This window comes from Antechinus flavipes, chromosome 1 (assembly GCF_016432865.1).
Source record: "Antechinus flavipes isolate AdamAnt ecotype Samford, QLD, Australia chromosome 1, AdamAnt_v2, whole genome shotgun sequence".
NCBI lineage: Eukaryota > Metazoa > Chordata > Mammalia > Dasyuromorphia > Dasyuridae > Antechinus > Antechinus flavipes.
Genome location: NC_067398.1, coordinates 683250123 through 683271091, shown reverse-complemented (window position 1 = coordinate 683271091; position 20969 = coordinate 683250123). Strand labels below are relative to the sequence as shown.

The 20969-nt window shown below is 35.8% G+C and overlaps 1 protein-coding gene across 5 annotated transcripts in view; it reads left to right on the top strand.

The window, feature by feature from the left end:
- Positions 1 to 20969, top strand: part of SFSWAP (splicing factor SWAP) — a 108334-nt gene that overhangs the window by 44386 nt on the left and 42979 nt on the right. For all 5 annotated transcript variants that reach the window (XR_007949641.1, XM_051972593.1, XM_051972594.1 and 2 more), the window contains one exon: positions 493 to 673. Coding sequence is in view for 4 of the 5 variants with exons in the window: in XM_051972593.1 (XP_051828553.1) it covers positions 493 to 673 (181 nt within the window). In the remaining variant the exon portion in view is untranslated. The remainder of the gene's footprint in view (positions 1 to 492; positions 674 to 20969) is intronic.

Genomic DNA, 20969 nt, shown 5'->3' with positions numbered 1-20969 from the left:
CCCTATTCAAAGATTTTTTTTTTTTTGGTCCTCTTAGTTTATCCCTCCTTATTGGCATTTCTTCTGTTTTTATTCTCAACAGCATCGAAGCTCTAACTTTTTATACCTGTTTTGGCGGAGGGGTGAGATACAACTTGCTTATCAGTAGATGTCTGCAGTCCTCTATCTTTGAATGTCCAGACTAAAGGAAATTGACTCATCTGAAGGAGATGGGGATAATTTAGCATTCTAAAATCAAGCTTGGTAATCAGAATCTCCAAAGAAAAGATGTTGAATAATAGTTCACAAACTGCTTTAGTCTTAAGGAAGAATCCAAGGGCATCAGATCTTGTAAAAAAATAATTTTTTCTTCCTTTTGTTCTTTTTTTGTCAGATAAAGTGCAAACTGTTACCAAAATGCTAGTGTCAAGCTAAATGTTTGCCTTATTTCTAAATTTTAAAATTATAATCATATCACTCAAGTTACAATTGAATAATGTGTAATCTCTGTAGGTTATAGCAGCAACAGTTGTAGCAGAAGAGGCTCCTGCCGAGCCTGCCCCTGAAAGTGCCCGTGAAGTGGTAGAAGATGGTACATCTGAAGATACTGCTGACCCAGGAGGAAAGGGTGCCTCAGGGGCAAAAAAGGAGTCAGCTTCCAATAAAGTCATCAGTGATGGAAAATTGGTGAAAGGTAAGTTGTCATGGTTCTTAAAACCGAAATCTGATTCTATTCCTTTGTTTCAATTATATAGCAAAGAAGAATTTTAATTTATAGCACGTTGTGTACTTTGCTTGACACTGGTTGTTGTTGGTAACTCGGTATATTAATGACTCGATTCCAACTGATGCTTGTCTAAAGCTCCCTTAGCCAATCTATTTGAAATAGATTAAGAGAATGGTAAAATGTTTAGAAAAACAAATTTTCAGATACATTCAAACAGTTTAGAAGCAATGGATATTTATAAATAAAGTTTCTATAGTGCTTTAAGATATACCATGTATTTAGCCTGTCATGTCCTGGCTGCCTGGTTGTGAGCATAGCACTTAACTGTTCCCTGCCCCAGAAAACTCTTGAGAATTAGAAGTTGCAATACATTTGTTGATCTACCTTAGGAGAGGGAATCTCCTCACCAAGACCTCCACCCTAAAAAAAACCACTTTAATGAGTCAAAAGTTATTAAGAACCTACTGTGTGCCAAGAGCTGTGCTAGTAACTGAGGGTACAAATAAAAAGACTTTTATATGAATGTGAAAGACTTTTATGTAATATTGAATTGGACTTTAAAGAATGGTTAGGAATCCAGTGGACAAAAGAGTGGGAGGGGAACCATTACAGGCAGAGAGAAAAATGTGAGCAAAGATATGGAGGATTGAGAATATTTCTTCAGGCAGAGAATACATTCATTTGACTGAAGTGCCCCTGAAGAAGAATTACATAAGATAAAATGAAACTGAGGGTGGTATCAGATTGTTGAAGACCTTAAAAGTCAGGCAAAGAAGTTTAAACTATACTCAGAAAGTAATAGAAAGCCACTGAAGACTTTTGCAGAAAGAGCACAGCTATCCCATAATCTAATTATTCCAGCAGTGGTATGAAAAATGAATTATAGCAGACATTCTGAACCAGGAAGTCTTCAAACTTGTTTGAGAAAGAATCCATAGAATTTATCAGTCCAGTTGCCATGGGGGCCCATAATTTAAAAAAAGGGATAGGAGCCCTTGGACTAAAATAAAGGTCAGAAGTCTTTTCAGACTATAATACCCCCGGCAAGAGGGCAGCAGTGGTAGTAGAAAAGAGGATACCAAAGAAGGCAAATTGAGATCAGTACTTCACTATCAACATTAAACTGTCTTAAGTCCTTTAGTTCTTACTCTGAAGATGCCAAAGTACAAATCTGGCCTCCAAAGGGACTGCTCAAAGTGTCAACACCATTTCACTGAAAATATTCTCAAAGAACTTTCCCTAATTCAAACAGATTCTTCCACCACTTTTTCAAGCAATGAAATATTACCAGATTCACAAATATATGAAACCATTGTAGTCAAGGTAGGAGATTTCATTAGCTCCCAAGAGATATTGTGTAATTTCAGTCCACATTTATTAAGCCCTGTTTCGAACTTTCAAGGATCCCACATTTTTATATGGGAAAACAGTATCTACGCATGTAATATCCAAGTGACACAAAGAGGAGGGAGGAATATGAACCACTGGAGATTTCAGAGACTCACATCTAATCAAAACTCTAAGACAGAAGTGAAGAGGTGAAGAGTTTCACCATGAGGGATTTTGAATATAAAGCACAGAGATGGGATATAGGGCAACTGTTATTCTAAAGTAAAGTCCCTTCTTAGTTCTAATGGTTTCCTGAAGATATTAGATAACTGCAAATCACTGACCGCTATAACTTCTAAAGAAACAAAGTTGTTGATCGGGGAAACAGAAAGTCATGGTGGGAAGGAGTAAGTTGCAATCCTTGACCAACAAGTTATTATGTGGAATTATCATTATGTGAAAAGAACATTATTGGTGCCCAGCACAGTGTTAAAAAATAGAAATAGAAGGAAGACTAAAAGATAAAGCTCCTTATTTTGAAGGAGCTCACATTCTAATAAGGGAGACAATGTCCAGACAACTATGTACAAAATAATTGTGAAATAATCCACAGAGGTAAAACACTAGAAAAAGAGAGAAATTAAAATAGGCTTCATATGGAAGGCAGGATATTAACAGTTACTTGAAAGAAGCCAGAGATGAGGAAAAACACATTCCCTGGCATGAAGACAACCAATAAAAATACCTGAAATTGGAAGATAAAGTGTCTTGAGGAACAGCAAGGACTTGATTGTCACTAGATTTAGAGGAGTGTAAGGTAAGTAACAGAACTTGAACTTTGAATCTCAAGAAGGAATTGCAGTGTTTTGAGTAGGGGGATGATATGGCTAGAATTGAACTTTAGGAAAATCATTTTGGCACTTAAGTGGAGAAAGATCAACTGATAGGCCGTTACAGTAGTGTGAGCATTAGGAGAAAAGGAACCATTCCTTTGGCATTGGCAGTATCATAGTAAAGGGGACATATTCAAGAGATGTTACAAAAATAAGATCAATAGGTCTTGCAACAGATTAGATTTGGGGAGTGCCTGATGAGTTTTAGATAACAGGTTGTAAGCCTGGCTAGTGGGGTGGGAAGGGACTGGGAAGAGGGTGGCAGGGAAATTTGGAAGAGTGAAGGTTGTGGAGAGAAAAATATCGAATTCCGTTTTAGATCTAGGGAATTTAAGATTTCTGTAGGACATCCAGTTTGAAATCTCTAATAGGCAGTTGGAGATGTGAAATTAGAAAGTAAACACTGATTTGAATTTGAAACATCAGTACAGAAATAATACATTGAAACTATGGGAGTTGAGTATAAAGGGAGAAGAAAATAGAGTCCTGAATAAAGCTCTCTGGAATATCTACAATTAAGGGTTGTGACCTGGTGAGGATCTATCCCAAAAGACTGAGAAAGGACAATCACATAGAGAAACCAGGAGAGAGTAGTGTCCTGAAAGCCTAGAGAGAAGGGAAGAAGAGGATAATCAACAGCATCAAAGGCTGCAGAGAGGTCCAAGAGTTGACAGTTAAGAGATCATTGTTAATTGTGATATAGTTTGGTGATGCCATAAGCCAGACTACAAAGAGTTGAGAAGAGAGTGAGAGGAGGGGAAGTAGAGGCACTTATTGTATAGCATCCTTCTCAAAGTATTTGACCATAAAAGACAGGAGAGATATGGGACCCTATAACAATGATGGCTGTACCAAATGAAAGTTTTTTGAAGATGAAGGAAAGTGGACATGTTTGTTCACAATAGGAAAGCAGCCAGTAGGCAGGAAGAGATCAAAGGTAAATGAGAGAATAGAGATTAATTTATGGGGCAGTCTGTTGAAGAAGATCCCTTGTATACATAAATATTAAACCTTGTACACATCAAAGGGTTAATATTTGCAAAGAAAATACTAGTGAGACAGTTGAAAGGGGAAATAACGTCAAAGATATGAATGAGACAGCGCAAAAGAAATTCTTGACAAATGGCCTCAATTTTTTTCTATCAAGTAGGAGCAAATTTTTTCAACTAGGAATGGGAAAGAAGGTGAAAAGTGAAGAATCAGTCTGGTGAATGAATTATTAAATTAGAGAGGCATAAAACAATTGTCTAGCAATAATGGAGACCCAAATAAGATTGGGTAACATAAATTTATAACTGACACATTCAAAAATTTCATGGTGTTCTCCATTATCTAGCAGCACATGTGTAAGCATGAAGGTGGGAATACTTCAGATACGACACATATGGTGGTATTATAAGGGGTCAAGGGAATCAAGAAAAGAGGACAATATAGAATTGAATTCTACCAAACTCTGCCTTTCACCAGTAGGTCAAGAAGGTCAAGATGTATGATCACTTTATTATGTAGGTTGGTCATCTGGCCAGAAAAAAAAAAAGGCTAGGGAATGAGGAGATAACTCAATTGTTCCCTTGGTGTTCTCACAAAATCATAGAATCTAAAGGAAGAATCTTATCACCTCAAAACTGCCTTAGATAAAGTTGTAGGACAACAGTTACAAAGGATGAGCAGCCATGGAGATGAGTTATGATCTGGATCACTAGAAGGAATAGACACATCCAGTTTAGAATCTGATTCTGATGGTATAACTAATGAGATTTTTTTTCCTTATATTGAGCCTAAATTTGTCACTTTGCAACTTGTAATGCTTCAAATTCATTCCGCCAGAAAAACCAAATAAGTTTAATTCCTCTTCCAGGTGATACTTTTTCAAGTACTTGAAAATATCTATTAACATTCTATCTGAGTCTTTTGTAAATCAGTCATCTCAATTCTTTCAACTCTTTCTTCCTGTTATTAAGACCCCTGTATGATTCTGCTTTCCTTTCTATGAGTGCTCTGCTGCATCTCAATGTCACTCATAAAATGTGATTTCCAGAGCTGAATGACATACTAGTGATGTGATTGACCAGAACAGAATATAGCTTCACTGTCACCTTAGTCATGGAAAATGTACCTCAAATAGCCTGAAATTACATTAGTATTCCCACTTACCATGTCATAATGTTGACTCATATTAAGCCTGCATTCTACCATAATTTCCAAAATCTTTTTTCAGACAAACTTCTAGTTTATCTATGCCTCAAGCTTGTGTTTTTGAGGTAGAATTTTTTTCATGTAAGTATAAGACTTTCCATTTATCCATATTTAATTCAGTCTTAGGGTAGAGCCAAGGTGGCAAAGTAGAAGGAAGTTATACAACAAGCTCTGATGAGGAAATCCAAAACAAAGTCATTTTTCCAACTCAAGTCAGCATAGAAAAGTAGAGGGACCCTCCAGAACACTACCTGGAGAGCATTCCAACAGAATTGTAATATATTAAAATTATATAATTATACATATTATTATATAAATAATAAATTGTTTACCAGAACAAACAGACCTTTCCCAAGGATCCTCAAACCCATGCAGTGGCACTTCAACAAGGACACAAGTGCTAACTTACAGCGTTTTGTCTTCTACCCAGTTCCAAGTCACTGACTCTTGGCAGAGTGAGGGCAAAAATTAAACTAAAATCCCTGGAAATGAAGCAAGAGTTTTTGTTGTTGTTGTTGCTGTTTTGTTTTGGGTTTTTTGCATTGCAGAATTTAAAGCATTATATAAATGTTATTATTTTTATTAATCAGATTTTATGATATAACACATTTGATAAGTGCCTAAAGTCTACAAAATTCCATCCATTTTTTTTCCTTTTTTTTATTTTGAAAAAAATTTCTTTACAGCATTATTCTTTGCACTCACTTCTGTTCCTACTTTATCCCTCCCTCCCTCTATCTCCTCCCCCAGATGGCAAGCAGTCCTATGCATGTTGAATATGTCACAGTATATCCTAGATACAATATATGTGTGCAGAACCAAACAGTTCTCTTTTTGCAAGGGAAGAATTGATTCAGAAGGTAAAAATAGCCAGGGAAGAAAAACAAAAATGCAAACAGTTTACATTCATTTCCCAGTGTTCTTTCTTTGGGTGTAGCTGCTGAAGCAAGAGTTTTGGGGGGGGGGGGGGGGGGGAACTGACCTGGAAAATAGATCAAGAGGAAAACAATTTTAAGATCAGACTACCTGAACACTAAGAATCAAAATAAGAAATATTTCAAGAAATCTTAAAAGAGAACTTTCCAGACCTCTCAGAATCATAGAACAAAGTAGAAATAGAATCTACCAATTTCTGAAAGAAATCCTTAAATTAGTACTCCCAGGAACATCATAGGCAAAATCTAGATCTTCTAAGTCAAGCAGCCAGAAAGCCAGAATTCAAGTACTAAGGAACCAGAGTTAAAAATCATACATAATTATAGCAGCCACCACTTTTGAGAAAAGGAGAACTTGGAGTACCCAACTCCAAAAATTGAAAGATAAAGGCTTGTGGTGAAAAATAACTTTAGTGAAACTGAATATAATTCTTCAGAGAAGGAAATGGGTCTTAAATTAAATAGAAGACTTCCAAATATTCTTGATGAAAAAAATCTGAGCTGTGTAGAAACTTAAGTTCAAACACAGGATTTAAGAGAAATGTACTTAAGAGGTAACAAAGAACAAAATGAGGATAGTTTACCTTATAATGTGGGGATATGGTTAAAATCTATTGTCTTGATGTAACAGAGTCTAATTAAACAAAAGGCCTGGGTGTAGTTTTGTTAGCCTTAATTCTCTTTAAGAGAAGCCTGGAGAGAAAGGGAAGAAGAATACAAGAAAGGTTAAGTCAAGTTACCCTATATAATCATCTAGATCAGGGGTCCTCAAACTTTTTAAATAGGGGCCCACTTCACTGTCCCTCAGAGTGTTGGAGGGCCGGACTATAGTAAAAACAAAAACTTTGTTTTGTGGGCCTTTAAATAAAGAAACTTCATAGCCCTGTGGTGGGGATAACTGTCCTCAGCTGTTGCATCTGGCCTGCGGGCCATAGTTTAAGAACCCCTGATCTAAATGGACAAGGAGATAGACAGAGGCTGATAACCTGAACCTAGAGCCTTCTTTTTTTCTTTACACAGCTGCACTTGGTGATCTTATTACCTCACATGGATTTAATTACATCTCTATGCTAAAGTTTTTTTTAATAGTATTTTATTTTTCTAAATACACATAATTTTTAATATACATTTTTTGGTAAAATTTTGTGTTCCAAATTTTTCTTTCCCCAAGACAGTAGACAAGCTGATATAAGTTAAAATAGGTGCATTCCTTTTAAGCATATTTCTATATTTATCATGTTGTGCAAGAAAAAACAGAGACCAAAAGGAAAAAGAAAAATAAATGCGAGAAAGAATGTGCTGATGATTCTCAAATTCTCTCCTGCCCTAGTTTCTTTGGTGACCCCTAGTATCTTATGTGCATTTGTTTTTCAAACATCTCAAACTGATTATCTGGTAGACATTTTAATATGTCCAACACAAAGCTCATTATCTTTTTCCTCAACCCTCTTCTCCCCTATCTTTTTTATTAATGTAGAATGTAATTCCATCCTTCTAGTAACTGATCAGGCTCACATACTAGGGAGTCATCCTAGACTTCTTGTTCTCATTTACCCCCATGTCCAAGCTGTTGCCAAGGCTTATTGATTTCATTTCTGTAACATCTCTCAAATGCATTCTGACACTGTCACCACTCTTATGTGTGCCTTAGTCACCTTGAACCTGGATTACTGCAGTGGTTTACTAGTGATTCTGTCTGCCTCAAGTCTCTTACCCACTCAAATGCATCCCCCATTTAGCCACTAAACTAATTTCCTCAAAGTGCAGGTTTGACCATATCATCCCTTCTTCTCAATAAACTTCAATGATTCCCTGTTGCCTTCAGGAGCAAATACAAAATCCTCAAAGTCCTTGATAACCTGGAACCTTTCCAATCTTTTAAACCTTATTCCCTTATATGTACTCTTCAGTAATGTGATTCTTGTCTGTTTCTTAGCAAGATAACCTGGTCACTCCTGGTTTTTTGTGGCTCTCCCCATCCCTAGAATACTCTTTGGATCTTGGATTCTCTTCACTTCCTTCAAATCACAATCAAAATCCCTTCTACAGAAAGCTTTTCCTGACCTTTGTTAATTATTTCTTATTTACCCTACATGATATAGCTTCTTTATATATATTTGTTGCATGTGATCTTCCCTGTTAGATTGTAAATTCTTTAAGGGCAAAGATTTTTGCTTTTAAAAAAAAAAACTTCTAGCAGTTCGCACAGTCTCTAGAACATAGTAGGCAATCAATAAATGTGTTTGGATGGATATAAACATATACACCTGTATTTATTTTTTTAAATAGTAGGATATTATTATTAATAATATAATAGTAAAGAATATTAAGGTTGAATATCCATTTAAAGTGTATTATGGAATATGTTAAAAGATGTTAGTCCAAGCCTGATTTCTGTCATAGTGCTTTCCAGTTTTCCCAGCAATTTTTATCAAATAAGGACTCTTTTCCTAGGTAGTTAATGTTTTCCACTTTATCAAACACTGGGTAATTGAGTTCCAGTGTTTCTTCTCATTCTTGCTTATCTAATCAGTTCTGTTGATCTTTTTTAACCAGTCCATCTTTTCAATAACAGTTAAGACTTTATGAAGTTTATATTTAATTGAGATAGCATAGTGTCTCCATGGTTTAACACATAGTAAGTACTTAATAAATATTTTGTGTTATATATTTTCCCAGATCCATTAGTTTAATAAACCCAATAAAAATAAAAGTAGGCCAAAAACAATTTGCTAGCTCTCTGTAATCACTTCATATTCTGCTCATAACCCAGAGTTTTAATATGTTCTGTATTACCAGGAATTAAATCAAACTCACTTACTATAGTTTACATAATCCTTTCTACTTTTAAAAAAAATGGGACGTCTGCCATTTTCCAATCCTTTGGCACCTCTTCTGTTTTCTAGAATTTTTCAAGTCACTGACACTGTCTCAGCAATAACATTTTTCAGTTTCTTTAGTAATCAAGAATGTTCTTCGGTTCCAAGTAATTTGTACTTGGGAACTGATATGCTTTTATTATTTCCTCAAATTATTTTCAATAATGACTCCTGAACTCAGACATTAGACATTTACTAGCTATGTAACCCTAAGCAAATCTCTTAACCCTACTTGCCTTTCCCCAAAAAAAAGAAAGAAAACTCTTATAAGACAGAGACTATCTTTTTGCTTGTATTTGTCCATGTCTGGAGCTTAGTAAATGTTGGCTAACTGATTAAAACTTTTTCAGATGAATGTCTATCTATCTGGTCTAATTGAGAGTTATTTGTTTTAATCAAGTTTTCATTATTCTTACATATTCTCTTTTATCTTTTTGCATACCAAAACTATCATGAAACCTGTTTATAGGTTCATTGTTCAGGGATAGATTATATGAATTGGCAGTTGTGAAGGAAAGTATTTTTGGCATAGGAAATAGCTAATACAAAGGCAGCACGGATAATATAGAAAATAGTATAATGTAGAGGATTGAAAAGGAAGGAAGGAACCAAATTTTTATTAGCTTTGGTTGCCAAACAAAGGACTTTATATTTTGTCTTGGAAATAGGTAATAAGAGGATCATTGGCATTTATTGAGCAGAGAGGGGACATGGTCAGACCTGTGCTTCAAAAAATTCATTTGGCAGCTGAATGAAAGATGGCTCTTTTCCAGTTCAGGGATTCTCCCTTCTGACTGGAGGGTCTGAAGATGGAGCACTTAACTCCCAAAACTTTCCTTTGTAGAAGGCAAGAAGTTCACTCTACTTTTCCATCTGCATCTCTGGTTTTAACTCCACAGAACAAGATGCCCCTATGCTGGGTAACTATCTTATTCCCTCCCTTTCCAGCTTCCTTTTATGCATAATCTTTGTTTTACCTATTTAAATGTAAGCTCCTTGAGAGCAAGGACTTTTTATTTGTATTTCCAGACACTTGGCCCAGTATCTGGCATATTGAGGCACTTAGTAAATGTTTACTTAATTGAATTAATTTGGAATCAAACAATGCAATTATGGAAGGTTACTGTAATAGTGTAGGCAAGAGGACTGAGTGAGTGAACTAGAACTACAACTAGGTTGTGTAAGTGGAAGGAAGAAAACATACAAGAAAATGGAACTGGAGAAAATTGTAAATCCTGATGAGGTGTCACACACAGTGTCACACACACTCACACACATATCCCCTCTCTCAAATGGGACTTAAGTACAACAAGTCTTACTGATCTTCCCTAATTGATCCTCTTTCCCAATCACAACAAGTTTTCCAGATCTTGTCTTTCTCCCATATTGCCCTCTCCCCCCCCCCCCTCACTTCTCTGCTGAAGACCTTGACTCATAATTTACCCCAGAAAATTGAGGTCATTAGCCAAGAGTTCCTTTTCTCTTTATCTCTTTTTTTATCTTTTTATCTCAAATTCTTATGTTATCTCTTCACTCAAAGACAAATCCACACATGTGTATTCAGTGATCCCTTTCCCTCTTGTTTCTCAGAGGCAAGTGGAATTACCCCTACTGTCACTCATCTTTAGTATTTCCCTATCTGTTGACTCCTTTTCTTATTTTTCACAAGCATGATGTTTCAAGCACTTTGCTAAATTCTAGGGAAACAAAGTCAGATTACCTTTACCCTCCACAAGCCTTTGTCCTAACTGGGGATCCAGCATGTACAAGAAAGTAGTGAAGAGGGAAATGTGCTTCCTCAAGCCTTGAAATCAAGGAATGGCCATTGGAGCCATAGGGTTGTTGTTATTGTTATTATGTCATAGATTGAGTCATGGATTGACATAGATTTACAGATTTACAAATAGAATTAATTTGATTGAAGTTTCCATGGGGGGGGGGGGGGGGAGGTGCTATGTGTGAATAGGATGAAAATTCCAAAGGTTAATGGATTTAGTCCTCTCCATCCCCAAATGAGATGCATGTCACCTCCATATACAAGAATTCTGAAATCCCCTAAATTGCTTATAATTTATTTACTTTCTACTTTTCTCTCTGCCTTCTCACATCAGATCCTATTCTTTATCCATACTCTGACTTCTAATCCCAACCCCTTAGTTCTTTCCTAGACCATCATCCTTTACTACTGTACTTTTTTCTTCATCTTGACCTTTTGGTAAACAAATTTGAGTCTACCCTCCCCTCTTTCGTTCCTAGCCCCTTAATCACAACACCAATTCTGCCTTGCCAAGTCTCGGTCTTGAATTATTCCCACTTTCTACCTTCACTAGGGTGCTGAACAAAAGTGGAAAAATTACCTGGTTCAGGTACAGATAGATGTTGCAAGACCTCACCTGAGCCCTCACAGCTGCAAAGTAATCCTCTCCTGCCTCCCTTACCAACTTATTTTCCTAGTCCACAATGGTTCTTCCACACTTCATCCTTCCTCAAATCTTTCCTGATTTCTCCTCTCCCCAGCTGAGGACCATGTCTCATCAGGGATTCCCACTTCCCCCCTCTTATTGCTCAGATGCCTTCAGCCCTTCTCTGCTCCTTCACCTCCAGCTCTCGTGATGGGGAAGGGGCTTATTCCTTACTAAGGTTAACGCCTCTGCATGAATAAGTGATCTCATTCTGTTCCATCTCCTCTAGCAAATGCCTATTTTTTCATTCCCACTCTGACTTTTATCTCCAATCTCTTTTGCCAACAAACATGGCCATACTTCCGCCATCCACAAAATTTTTTCATCCCTGTTAATTGTCTTTCCAAAAGGTAGTCTGTAATAAGAGCTTACATTTCCTTTATTTTCACTTTCAACTACCCTGATGCTTGAGCTTCCAACCTTATCATTCCACCAGAATTGAGCCCTCCACAGGCTTCAGGGAGCTAATCACCAAATTCAGCACCCTTTTCCCAATTCTCTCTGACTTTTCTGCAGCCTCCCACAGTCAGTCACCCTTACTCTCTCTCAGCCTTGGTTTTCTGGTCGCTCCTCTCTCCTGGTTCTTCTGTGGAACCTCCTTCTCTCTCCTCTGCTGGATAACTCATGGATCACACCCTCTAGCCCACAGGGCTCCTCCTGGCTGCCTTTATGCTATTTCATGATTAATCTGCTCCCATGAAGTAGTCACCTCTATGCTCATGGTTGCCAGTCACCTTTTGTTGACCTGACTGCTTTCCCAACTTCCAGTCTTCAGCTGCCTTTCAAACTTTTTAAATTGAATGTCCAGTAAGCATCTTGAAGCACCCAAAACCATTCTCGCTGTCTTTCCCCCAAACCATGCCCAAACTTGCATGTTATCATCACAGACTCCCCCAGTCACCAGATTGGCATAATCCTGAGTTCTGTCTGCTTCACTTTGGCAGCATCCCTCCAACATGTCCTCTGTCTTTTCTGATCCTGGATGCGCCTCCCTTGTGCAGATCCACATCACCTCAAGTTGGGACTGTTAAGGCAGCCTGCTGGTAGGCCTCCTGCCCACTCTCATCCACCCTTAATTCAGCAGCCACAGTGGTTTTCATAAGACTCAAACGTGCTCATTAATTCGAGTAGTTTCTGTCCCTTCTAGAATCACAGGGCTATGCACCTGCCCTCTGCCTCTCTTCCCCTCTTCCACCAGTTTTATACTTACACCCTGGGACACCTTCTGTGCAGTGATACCAACCTTCAGGCTGTTCTTTATCTTTCAGCTCTGGTGTGTTTGCTCTCCATCCTCAACTTTGCCTCCTGACTTTCTTGAAGCCACCCTAAAACCTTCTCCAGGAATCCTTTCCATATCCCTCATCATTCTAGTATCTTCCCTCTAATCATTTCTTATTTATCCCACACAGAGTGGAATTTATGCAGATTTGTTAGCTTGTATCCCCATTAGATAGTGAGCTGCTTTGTGTGTACCCTCAGCGCCCGGCACATAGTAGGATAAATGTTTAATGATTGGTGTATTAACATGGAGGGGGAGGCATAATGGTCAGGAATGGACATCTGCTAGAGTTCTCTGCCAAACAAAAAGTACCTAATGGTTTCTTGGTATTCTACCAAGAAAAGAGAATTGTAATTAATCATGACTCTTCTGGAATCAAAATTGGTCATTGCAATTAACCAGATTTTCTGACTTTATGTTGTTGTTTTCATTTACTTTATTGTCATAAAGTGGTAGAATTCACATGTATTGCATATCTTGTCAGATTTAGTTGCTGTGTGTGTTGGTTTTTACTTAGCAGCTTAATTTTTTTGTTCCAAAAAAAGAAAACCAAGAGGAATAGGAGTAGGTATATTAGAAAAGAGGAGGCTTAAAATGGGGGTAGTATTACTAACCAGAGAGGATTGGGCTTTAATATAGAGAGCAAATTAGTTCAGATGGGACAGAATTTTAAAGTACTTTGCAATCCTTAAAATATGTATAAATGCTAACTATTACTATTATTAACTATCATTTTGAGAACAAAAAACAGATAACACTAGACTTTTAAACTCTGTTTCTATTTCCTCCATTGAATGAGAACATTCTTTCATGTGAAAATGATGGAACAAAAATGGCTAATAGGGAAAATACGTACTTGTCCTTGATGAGTTTGTCTTGAGGCCTAGAGTAACTTTAGCACTGAAATACTTGTCAGAAAGCCATATTGTTATTAGTATTTCAAAGAAAACAGAAGAGCTCTTATGGGACTGGAGAAGGTTAAATGTCCCAGTTTTCAAAAGGGAAAAGAAAAAAATGAAGTTTACATACTAGAGGCTGTTTGAGCTTAACTTTAATTCTTGACAAAATTTTATAAAAGGGAGAGAATAGATATCTAGAAAAGCAGTCACTGCTTATAGTCAGGGACTATTCCACTTCTGTTTTTTTATTCATAGTACCCTAATCAAGTTTTGTTGAATTGAATCAAGGACAGATGATGACAATTAACATCTTTTCAACCAAGTTACTAACCTCAAAGAAATGCTGCAAATAAAAAAAAAAAAAAAAACCTAGATTTTAGTTGGGCAGGTAGGGTAGTTCAATGAATAAATAGCACACCAGGCCTAAAGTCAGGAAGATTCATCTTTCTGAGTTCAAATACAGCCCCAGACATTTCGTAGCTGTGTGACTCTGGGCACATCATTTCATCCTGTTTGCCTTGTTTTTCTCATCCTGGAGAGTTGAAAACGAAATAGAAAACTACTCCACTGTCTTTGCCAAGAAAACCCTAAATGAGGTTACAGTAGTTGGACACTACTGAAATGACTGATGACTGAACATCAACATATTTTAGTTAAGCATTTTTCAGTCTATTATTTTATACTTAAGAACATAGTGGGAAAATACAAGCTAGATAACAATCTCTTGGGTAGAGAGCCAGAATTTGAGAGCTACAAATAATGTTTGTATCAATTATTGAAGGTAATATGGTGCATTATTGGGGGACACCAAGGTATCTAGAAGTCTTTCTTTTGCTCCCTTCATTCATAGCCTACTTCTACTAAATTTGAAGTCTGAGATTTCTTCTCACAAGACATACCATTCAGTAATCAGTTCAGCAAGCATTTATGAGAGGCATTTATGTTAGGCATTAACAAAATTAGTCAAAGCTGGAAGAGACTTGTATAAAGTGATGCTAAGTGAAATGAGCAGAACCAAGACAATATTGTACACAGTAACAACAAGAATATGTGATGATCAACTTTGATGGACTGGGCTCTTTGTTTGCTTGTTTTGTTTTGTTTTTTCGTTTATCGTGTTTCTTTTTTTCTTTTTGATTCGAATTCTTTTCCACAACATGGCAAATATGGAAATGTTTAGAATAATTGAACATGTTTAACTTATATTGGCATTGGGGAGGGAGAACAATTTGTAATAAAAAAGTTTTGCAAAGGTGAATGTTTAAAACTAACTTTGCATGTATTTAGAAAAAAAATAAAAAGCTACTATTTAAAAAATTAGGCAAAGGCAAAATAAAAAAAACCTGTCACAAGATTTACATTATTCTAGAAAGGGATACCCATGTGGGCAAAGAGGCTTTGATCATATACGTTCTCCAAAATTCATAAAACTATCATCATTTATAAATATTATTTATTTGTTTATTTACATATATATGTGTATATTAAGAAAATATGATTTCGCTGATGTGGGTACTTTCTCCCATAGAACTGTCTAGCCATATCTTTTCATCCTGTCTTCCCATCAGTCCCCTTGGGGAATCAATTCAATGTACTAGAGGCCTTTATCAAATTCTTAACATTCCATGGATAGTGGTCTGGCATATAGGTTTGTCGCTATTACTTCATTTACCATCTTTAATTGACATGTTTTTCTCACCCATTTTGATGGATGATATATTATGTCACATCTTATATGCAGATCATCACTGGTAATATGTCATAACTACTTTAGTCTACAATATGTCTTTATCCAGTGTCCTCCAGCTCCCCTATAATTTTAATTAAAGATTAGATATTCCATGATTAGAGGCCATAGATCATTAGAATAATATTCAGAAGGGCTTCTTTTTACAGGGTACAACTTGCAACGTTACAAAACTTCATATAGCCAAGTCCTTTCTTTTCCACTTTAGTTCTGGACCTATTTCATTGTCCATCTGAAATGTTTTTCTGTGGTACACATCCAGATTGACTATCTATGACAAATCCTTCCATGTGGACTCAGTAAAAGATATCCTCCATGACAGAGGCAATCCTACATCTCTTTCTTGAGGGATGCAGCCACAGAGCTTTGTTCAAGGATTTTTTTTTTTTGAATAATCTTAACATGTATGGCAGACCCCATGCCTTAATTTTAATTGTGGGACTGAAAATGTACTATGAAAATTATTTGCAAAAACGCCTACTTGATCTCATTATTTTCATCAATTATAGCCTTGTAAAAATGTATGTAGGTCATTCCAAGAAAGATCCTATAAAAATGAGAAAATAGCTATTTTGGCCAGTGATTACTGATGTCCTTTCATTTGTACTTTGGCCTGTTATAATGCCATCTTATTTTTTTTTTCTTAGTCATTAAGTTTCTCTCACTAACATGAAAGTTGATCTTCCATGCTTTCAAAAATTTTCCCCTCCAGCACCTATTTCTCCTGTATGTAATTGATCCAATCCAACAGCTTTTCCTAAATTCATTTTCTATAGAAACACTAGTAGATTTGTTGCATTTTTCAACCTCTTTGTTGTTCACTTCCCAATTTCAACTATGCTTTTCATATGATTTTCTGTCTTTGGGTTTTGTGCAGACACATTTTCTCCTACATCACACTTTTTTATCAGCTGATACTCTTTCTACTTTTTCACCAACTTCCTCCCTAACATTTTGAAAATGTATTTATAATCAAAACTAGTATTGACTTTAACTATCATGTCTCTCTCAATAGAGAGATCAGATGCCAGAAGATGTTTCTAGACTTTTTTGGCCTCTATGTTGTGACAACTGCTTTCTTTTACATCAGTCTATGTTTTTATAACAGTGATGTTTTTTCAGCAAGGGGATAAGAGATAATGTCAATAAAGTGTTTCAATAAGTCAGGTTAGAGCTGTTGTAATTTCTCATTATGTTGTCTTCTCATTTTTGTCCTTAATCTAGTCTGGTATTGATTTTCTTTTGTATTATAACTAATCAGTAGGCTAACTTATTGTACACAATGAACTAATGTGTTGGTAGTCAGATTCTTTTTCTATCCCTTTAGGATAAAGTCAGTTTTATTTTTGATTGAGTTTGGTGCTAGCTATGTCCATCACTTTCACAGTTTATTTTGGGGAAAAGTCAGTAAACATTTATTAAGCTCCTACTATGTGCCAGACACTGTGCTGAGCGCTCTGGAAACTCCCTCTGGAAGAAAATATTCTCTTTTCTATATAGGTAAGAGAAACCCTGAGTTTCCATATAAGTCTTTGGCTTTTTTCATTTCTGAATGAACTTTCCAAATATAATTTTTACAATCCTTCATTCTTACCAACATATGTTGTATAAGTTAAAACTATTAGATTTTAAGATTTCTTTTAAATAGCTTCTCTATGTAAAGTATTCTTTTAGCCACCGAGGATAAAAAGTCAAAACAAACACCCTTTTAAAAAACATGAATTTTACTAGAGAAATATACCGTCTGCATAATGAAAAGATGTTCACAAATGGATTTCATTGGTCAAGAAAGGCGACCAGGATGATTAGAAAAAATAGCATTTGAAGTATGCGTAGGAATAAAAATACTTATCCATACAATATAGTTTAGGAAGTTAGGTCACTAATATAACAGGATTTAGAAGAGTTTCTTCAAGGAGGCAAACTTAAATTGAACTTTGAAAGGCAATAGAGGCAAAGAGAAGGAGAGAGAGCATGCCAGTAATGGGGAACCTGACAGAAAGTGCAGGTTAGTCAGTGTTATTGCATATCTGAAGATGTGGAGCAAGGTCAAACTTGGGAGAAACAAAATTTTCAGTATTTTGGTGTGTATGGACATCCTTTTCTCTAACTTTCTGAGGATATACACACAATAGTACAGTTATGGGGCCAGTAAATATGAGTCATTTCTTTTCCAAAATTCTGAATTTATATACCAAATAGATGAACTAGTTCAGAGCTCTATCAGTGCTGTATTAGCATTCTTATCATTGGCTGTTTACATTTTTAGTCATTTTTGACAGTTTTATTTGGTATGACATGAGAGTGCTGGGCCTAAGGCCAAGAAGATCTGAGACACCCTCTGAATTGGAACAAGTCACTATACCTGTGTGCTTCAGTTTCCTCATCTATAAAATGGATGTAATAATAGCAACTACTTCCCAGATCACTGTAAAGAGCAAATTAGATCATATGTGTAAAGTGCTAAGTACTTAGCCTTGTGACTGGTACATAGTAAATTCTGTATAAATTATTGTGATTATCATTTTTATTGATGATAGTAGTAGTGGTTCTAAGCATATTTTCATACAGTCATTTATAATTTATAATTTGCCTTTTGAAAATTGTTCACATCCTTTGATCAGTTTTGATGTGAAAGAATTAGCTCTTGAGGGCAGATAGATGGTGTAGTGGATAGAGCACTGGCCTTGGAGTCAGAAGGACCTGAGTTCAAATTTGGCCTCAGACACTTAAGTAGCTCTTGTGACCCTGAGAAAGTCACTTAGACCTAATTGCCTCTCCAAAAAAAGAGAGAGAGAGAGAATTAGCTCTTGCAATACTTTTCATACATGAAATCCAAAAAGAAAAGTTTTATAAGAAAATTAGAGAACAGAAAGCCAAAGCAAAATACATGCAAAAACTTCTTTATATGATGCTGGTCACAAATAGGTGTTAATTCCCAAATCTCTTGGCTACTTTGGCATATTTATTACTGCTGTCTCTACAAAATATTGAGATACTCTGATTATTTTTCTTCAATGCTCTTTTTGCAGAAGAGTCCCAGCCTAGAATAACACAAGACATTGTTTTCTTCCTTTCAATACTGAATATTTACTTTTGATATGAGTTTAACATTGAAAGAAATTTTTTGGCTTCTGTGTTAATGGGCATTCTGACCCATATTGTTGAAGAAAATGTAGTACTATAAATAGTAAAGGGTTAATTTCAGGTCAGTGAATTTTTAAAATTATTGATCCCATTCCCATCAATTGGGGAATGGCTCCATAAAGTGTGGTATGTGTTGTGGTGGAATAAATATTGTTCTGTGGGAAATAATGAGCAGGATGCTGTAAGGAAAAAAAACCTGGAAAGTCCTCCATGAACTCAAGCAAAATAAAATGTACTTTCCACAAAGTGATAGCAATATTCTGGAACAACCAGCTGTAAATGACTTTGTTGTTCTCTGTAGTACAATCAACCATGGTTACTCTAAAGGATTTATGACAAAAAGTCCTATCCACACCCAGAGAAGAAATTGATTGTGTCTGAATACAGATTGAAGCATTCTCACTCTTTCTCTCTCTCTCTGTTTCTTTTTTTTTTTTTTAACTTTCTTTTTCTTGAGGGTTTTTATTTTCATTAGGGTGAGAGATCTGCGTTTTCTTTTACAATATGACTTTCATGGAAATGTTTTGCATAACTTCACATATGGTTTCTTAATTGTAGGTAGGGATATAGGAAAGAACCTAGAACTCAAAAATTTTTTAAATATTTTTAAAATTCTGTTTTAAATGTAACTGGGGGAAAATATTAAATCAAGTACCATAAAATAAGTAAATAAATTATTGATTCCAGAGGATATAGTTGGGGGAGAAGGGGTTAAACCAATTTTTTAAATTTAATATTAATAGTATATTATTTTTCCAATTACATTTAAAAATGGTTTTCAACATTTGTTTTTGTAAAATTCCGAATTCCGATTTTTTTTTTTCCTTTCCTTTCCTCTCCCCTCTCCATGCTAGCAAGCAATCTGGTATGGATATAGGTGTACATTCATTTTTAACATATTTAACATATTTCCATATGAGTCATGTTGGGAAAGAAAAATCGTAACAAAAAAAAACAAAACCACAAGAAAGGGGGAAAAAGGTGAAAACAGTATGCTTTGATCCACATTAAGTCTCTGATGTGGATGATATTTTTCATCCAAGGGTTTTTGGAATTGCCTTGGATCGCTGAATTGGTGAGAAAAGGTAAGTCCATCAGAATTGATCATCTCAGTCTTGCTGTTGCTGTGTATATTTTCCTTGTACTGCTCACTTCACTCAGCATCAGTTCAAATGTTTCCAGGCTTTTCTTTAATCTGCCTGTTCATGATTTCTTATAAAACAATAGTATTCCATTACATTCATATACCACACCTTATTCAATCATTCCCCAGTTGATAGGGATCTACTCAATGAACATTCACCATTATATAAAAAGAGCTACTCCCAGCATTTTTGCAATATGGGTCCTCTTTTATGATTTCTTTGGGGAATCAAAGAGTATACAGTTTTATAGCCCTTTTGGCATTGTGAGAATATAGTAGGTTTTTTTTTTAAATTATTGTTGTTATTATAGCTTTTTATTGACAGAACATATGCATGGGTAATTTGTCAATATTGCCCCTTGCAAACACTTCTGTTCCATATTTTCCTGTCCTTCCCTCCACTCCGTACCCTAGATGGCAGGCAGTCCCATACATGTTAAACATTTTGAAGTATATGTTAAATACAGTCTGTATATACATATTTATACAGTTATCTTGTTGCACAAGAAAAATCGGATTTAGAAAGAAGGTAAAAATAACTGGGAAGAAAAACAAAAATGCAAACAAACAACAACAGAAAGAGTGCAAATGCTACATTGTGGTCCACTCTCATTTCCCAGTGTTCTTATGCTCGGTGTAGCTGGTTCCATTCATCATTGATCAGTTAGAACTGATTTGGATCCTCTCATTGTTGAAGAGAGCCACTTCCATCAGAATTGATCCTCACATAGTATTGCTGTTGAAGTATATAATGATCTCTGAGAATATAGTTTTAATGTAAATAGCTTTGCTAGTCTTAAAATACTGTGAACTGAATGATCTGCATAAATTTTGTAATAGTGTGGTCTGTATAAATCTAGTTATTTAATGTTTTCTTTTTTTATCTCTATGTAAGGTAATGATTCTTTGCCTTCAAAATGCTTCTTTTATTTCAGAGTATATGCTACAATTCAGCATTGTCACTTTAATGGACTGGTACTAAACTTCCATGTGCTATGATATTAAAATGTTCCACAATACATATCCTGTAAATCACTGGTTCACTTTAATAAATATGTAGTAATTGACATTAAATGCCAGTGCACTATGCTAGGTATTGAAGATACAAAAATGAAAAAAGTACATAGTCCTTGCCCTCAGCATATTTATAATCTCATGGGGGGAAGAGAAGTGAACCAAGAAATAGTTTTAAGAGCCAGACCATGAATAGGATTCTTTTAAGAGAGTCAAGCAGTGTTTGAAGAGATTCAAAGTAGGAGTATATCATTTCCATACATGGGGAACAAGCTTTAATAACAGTAGTGATTTTGAAGGAAGAAAAATATTTTAAATAACCATATGTTCAGAAGTTGA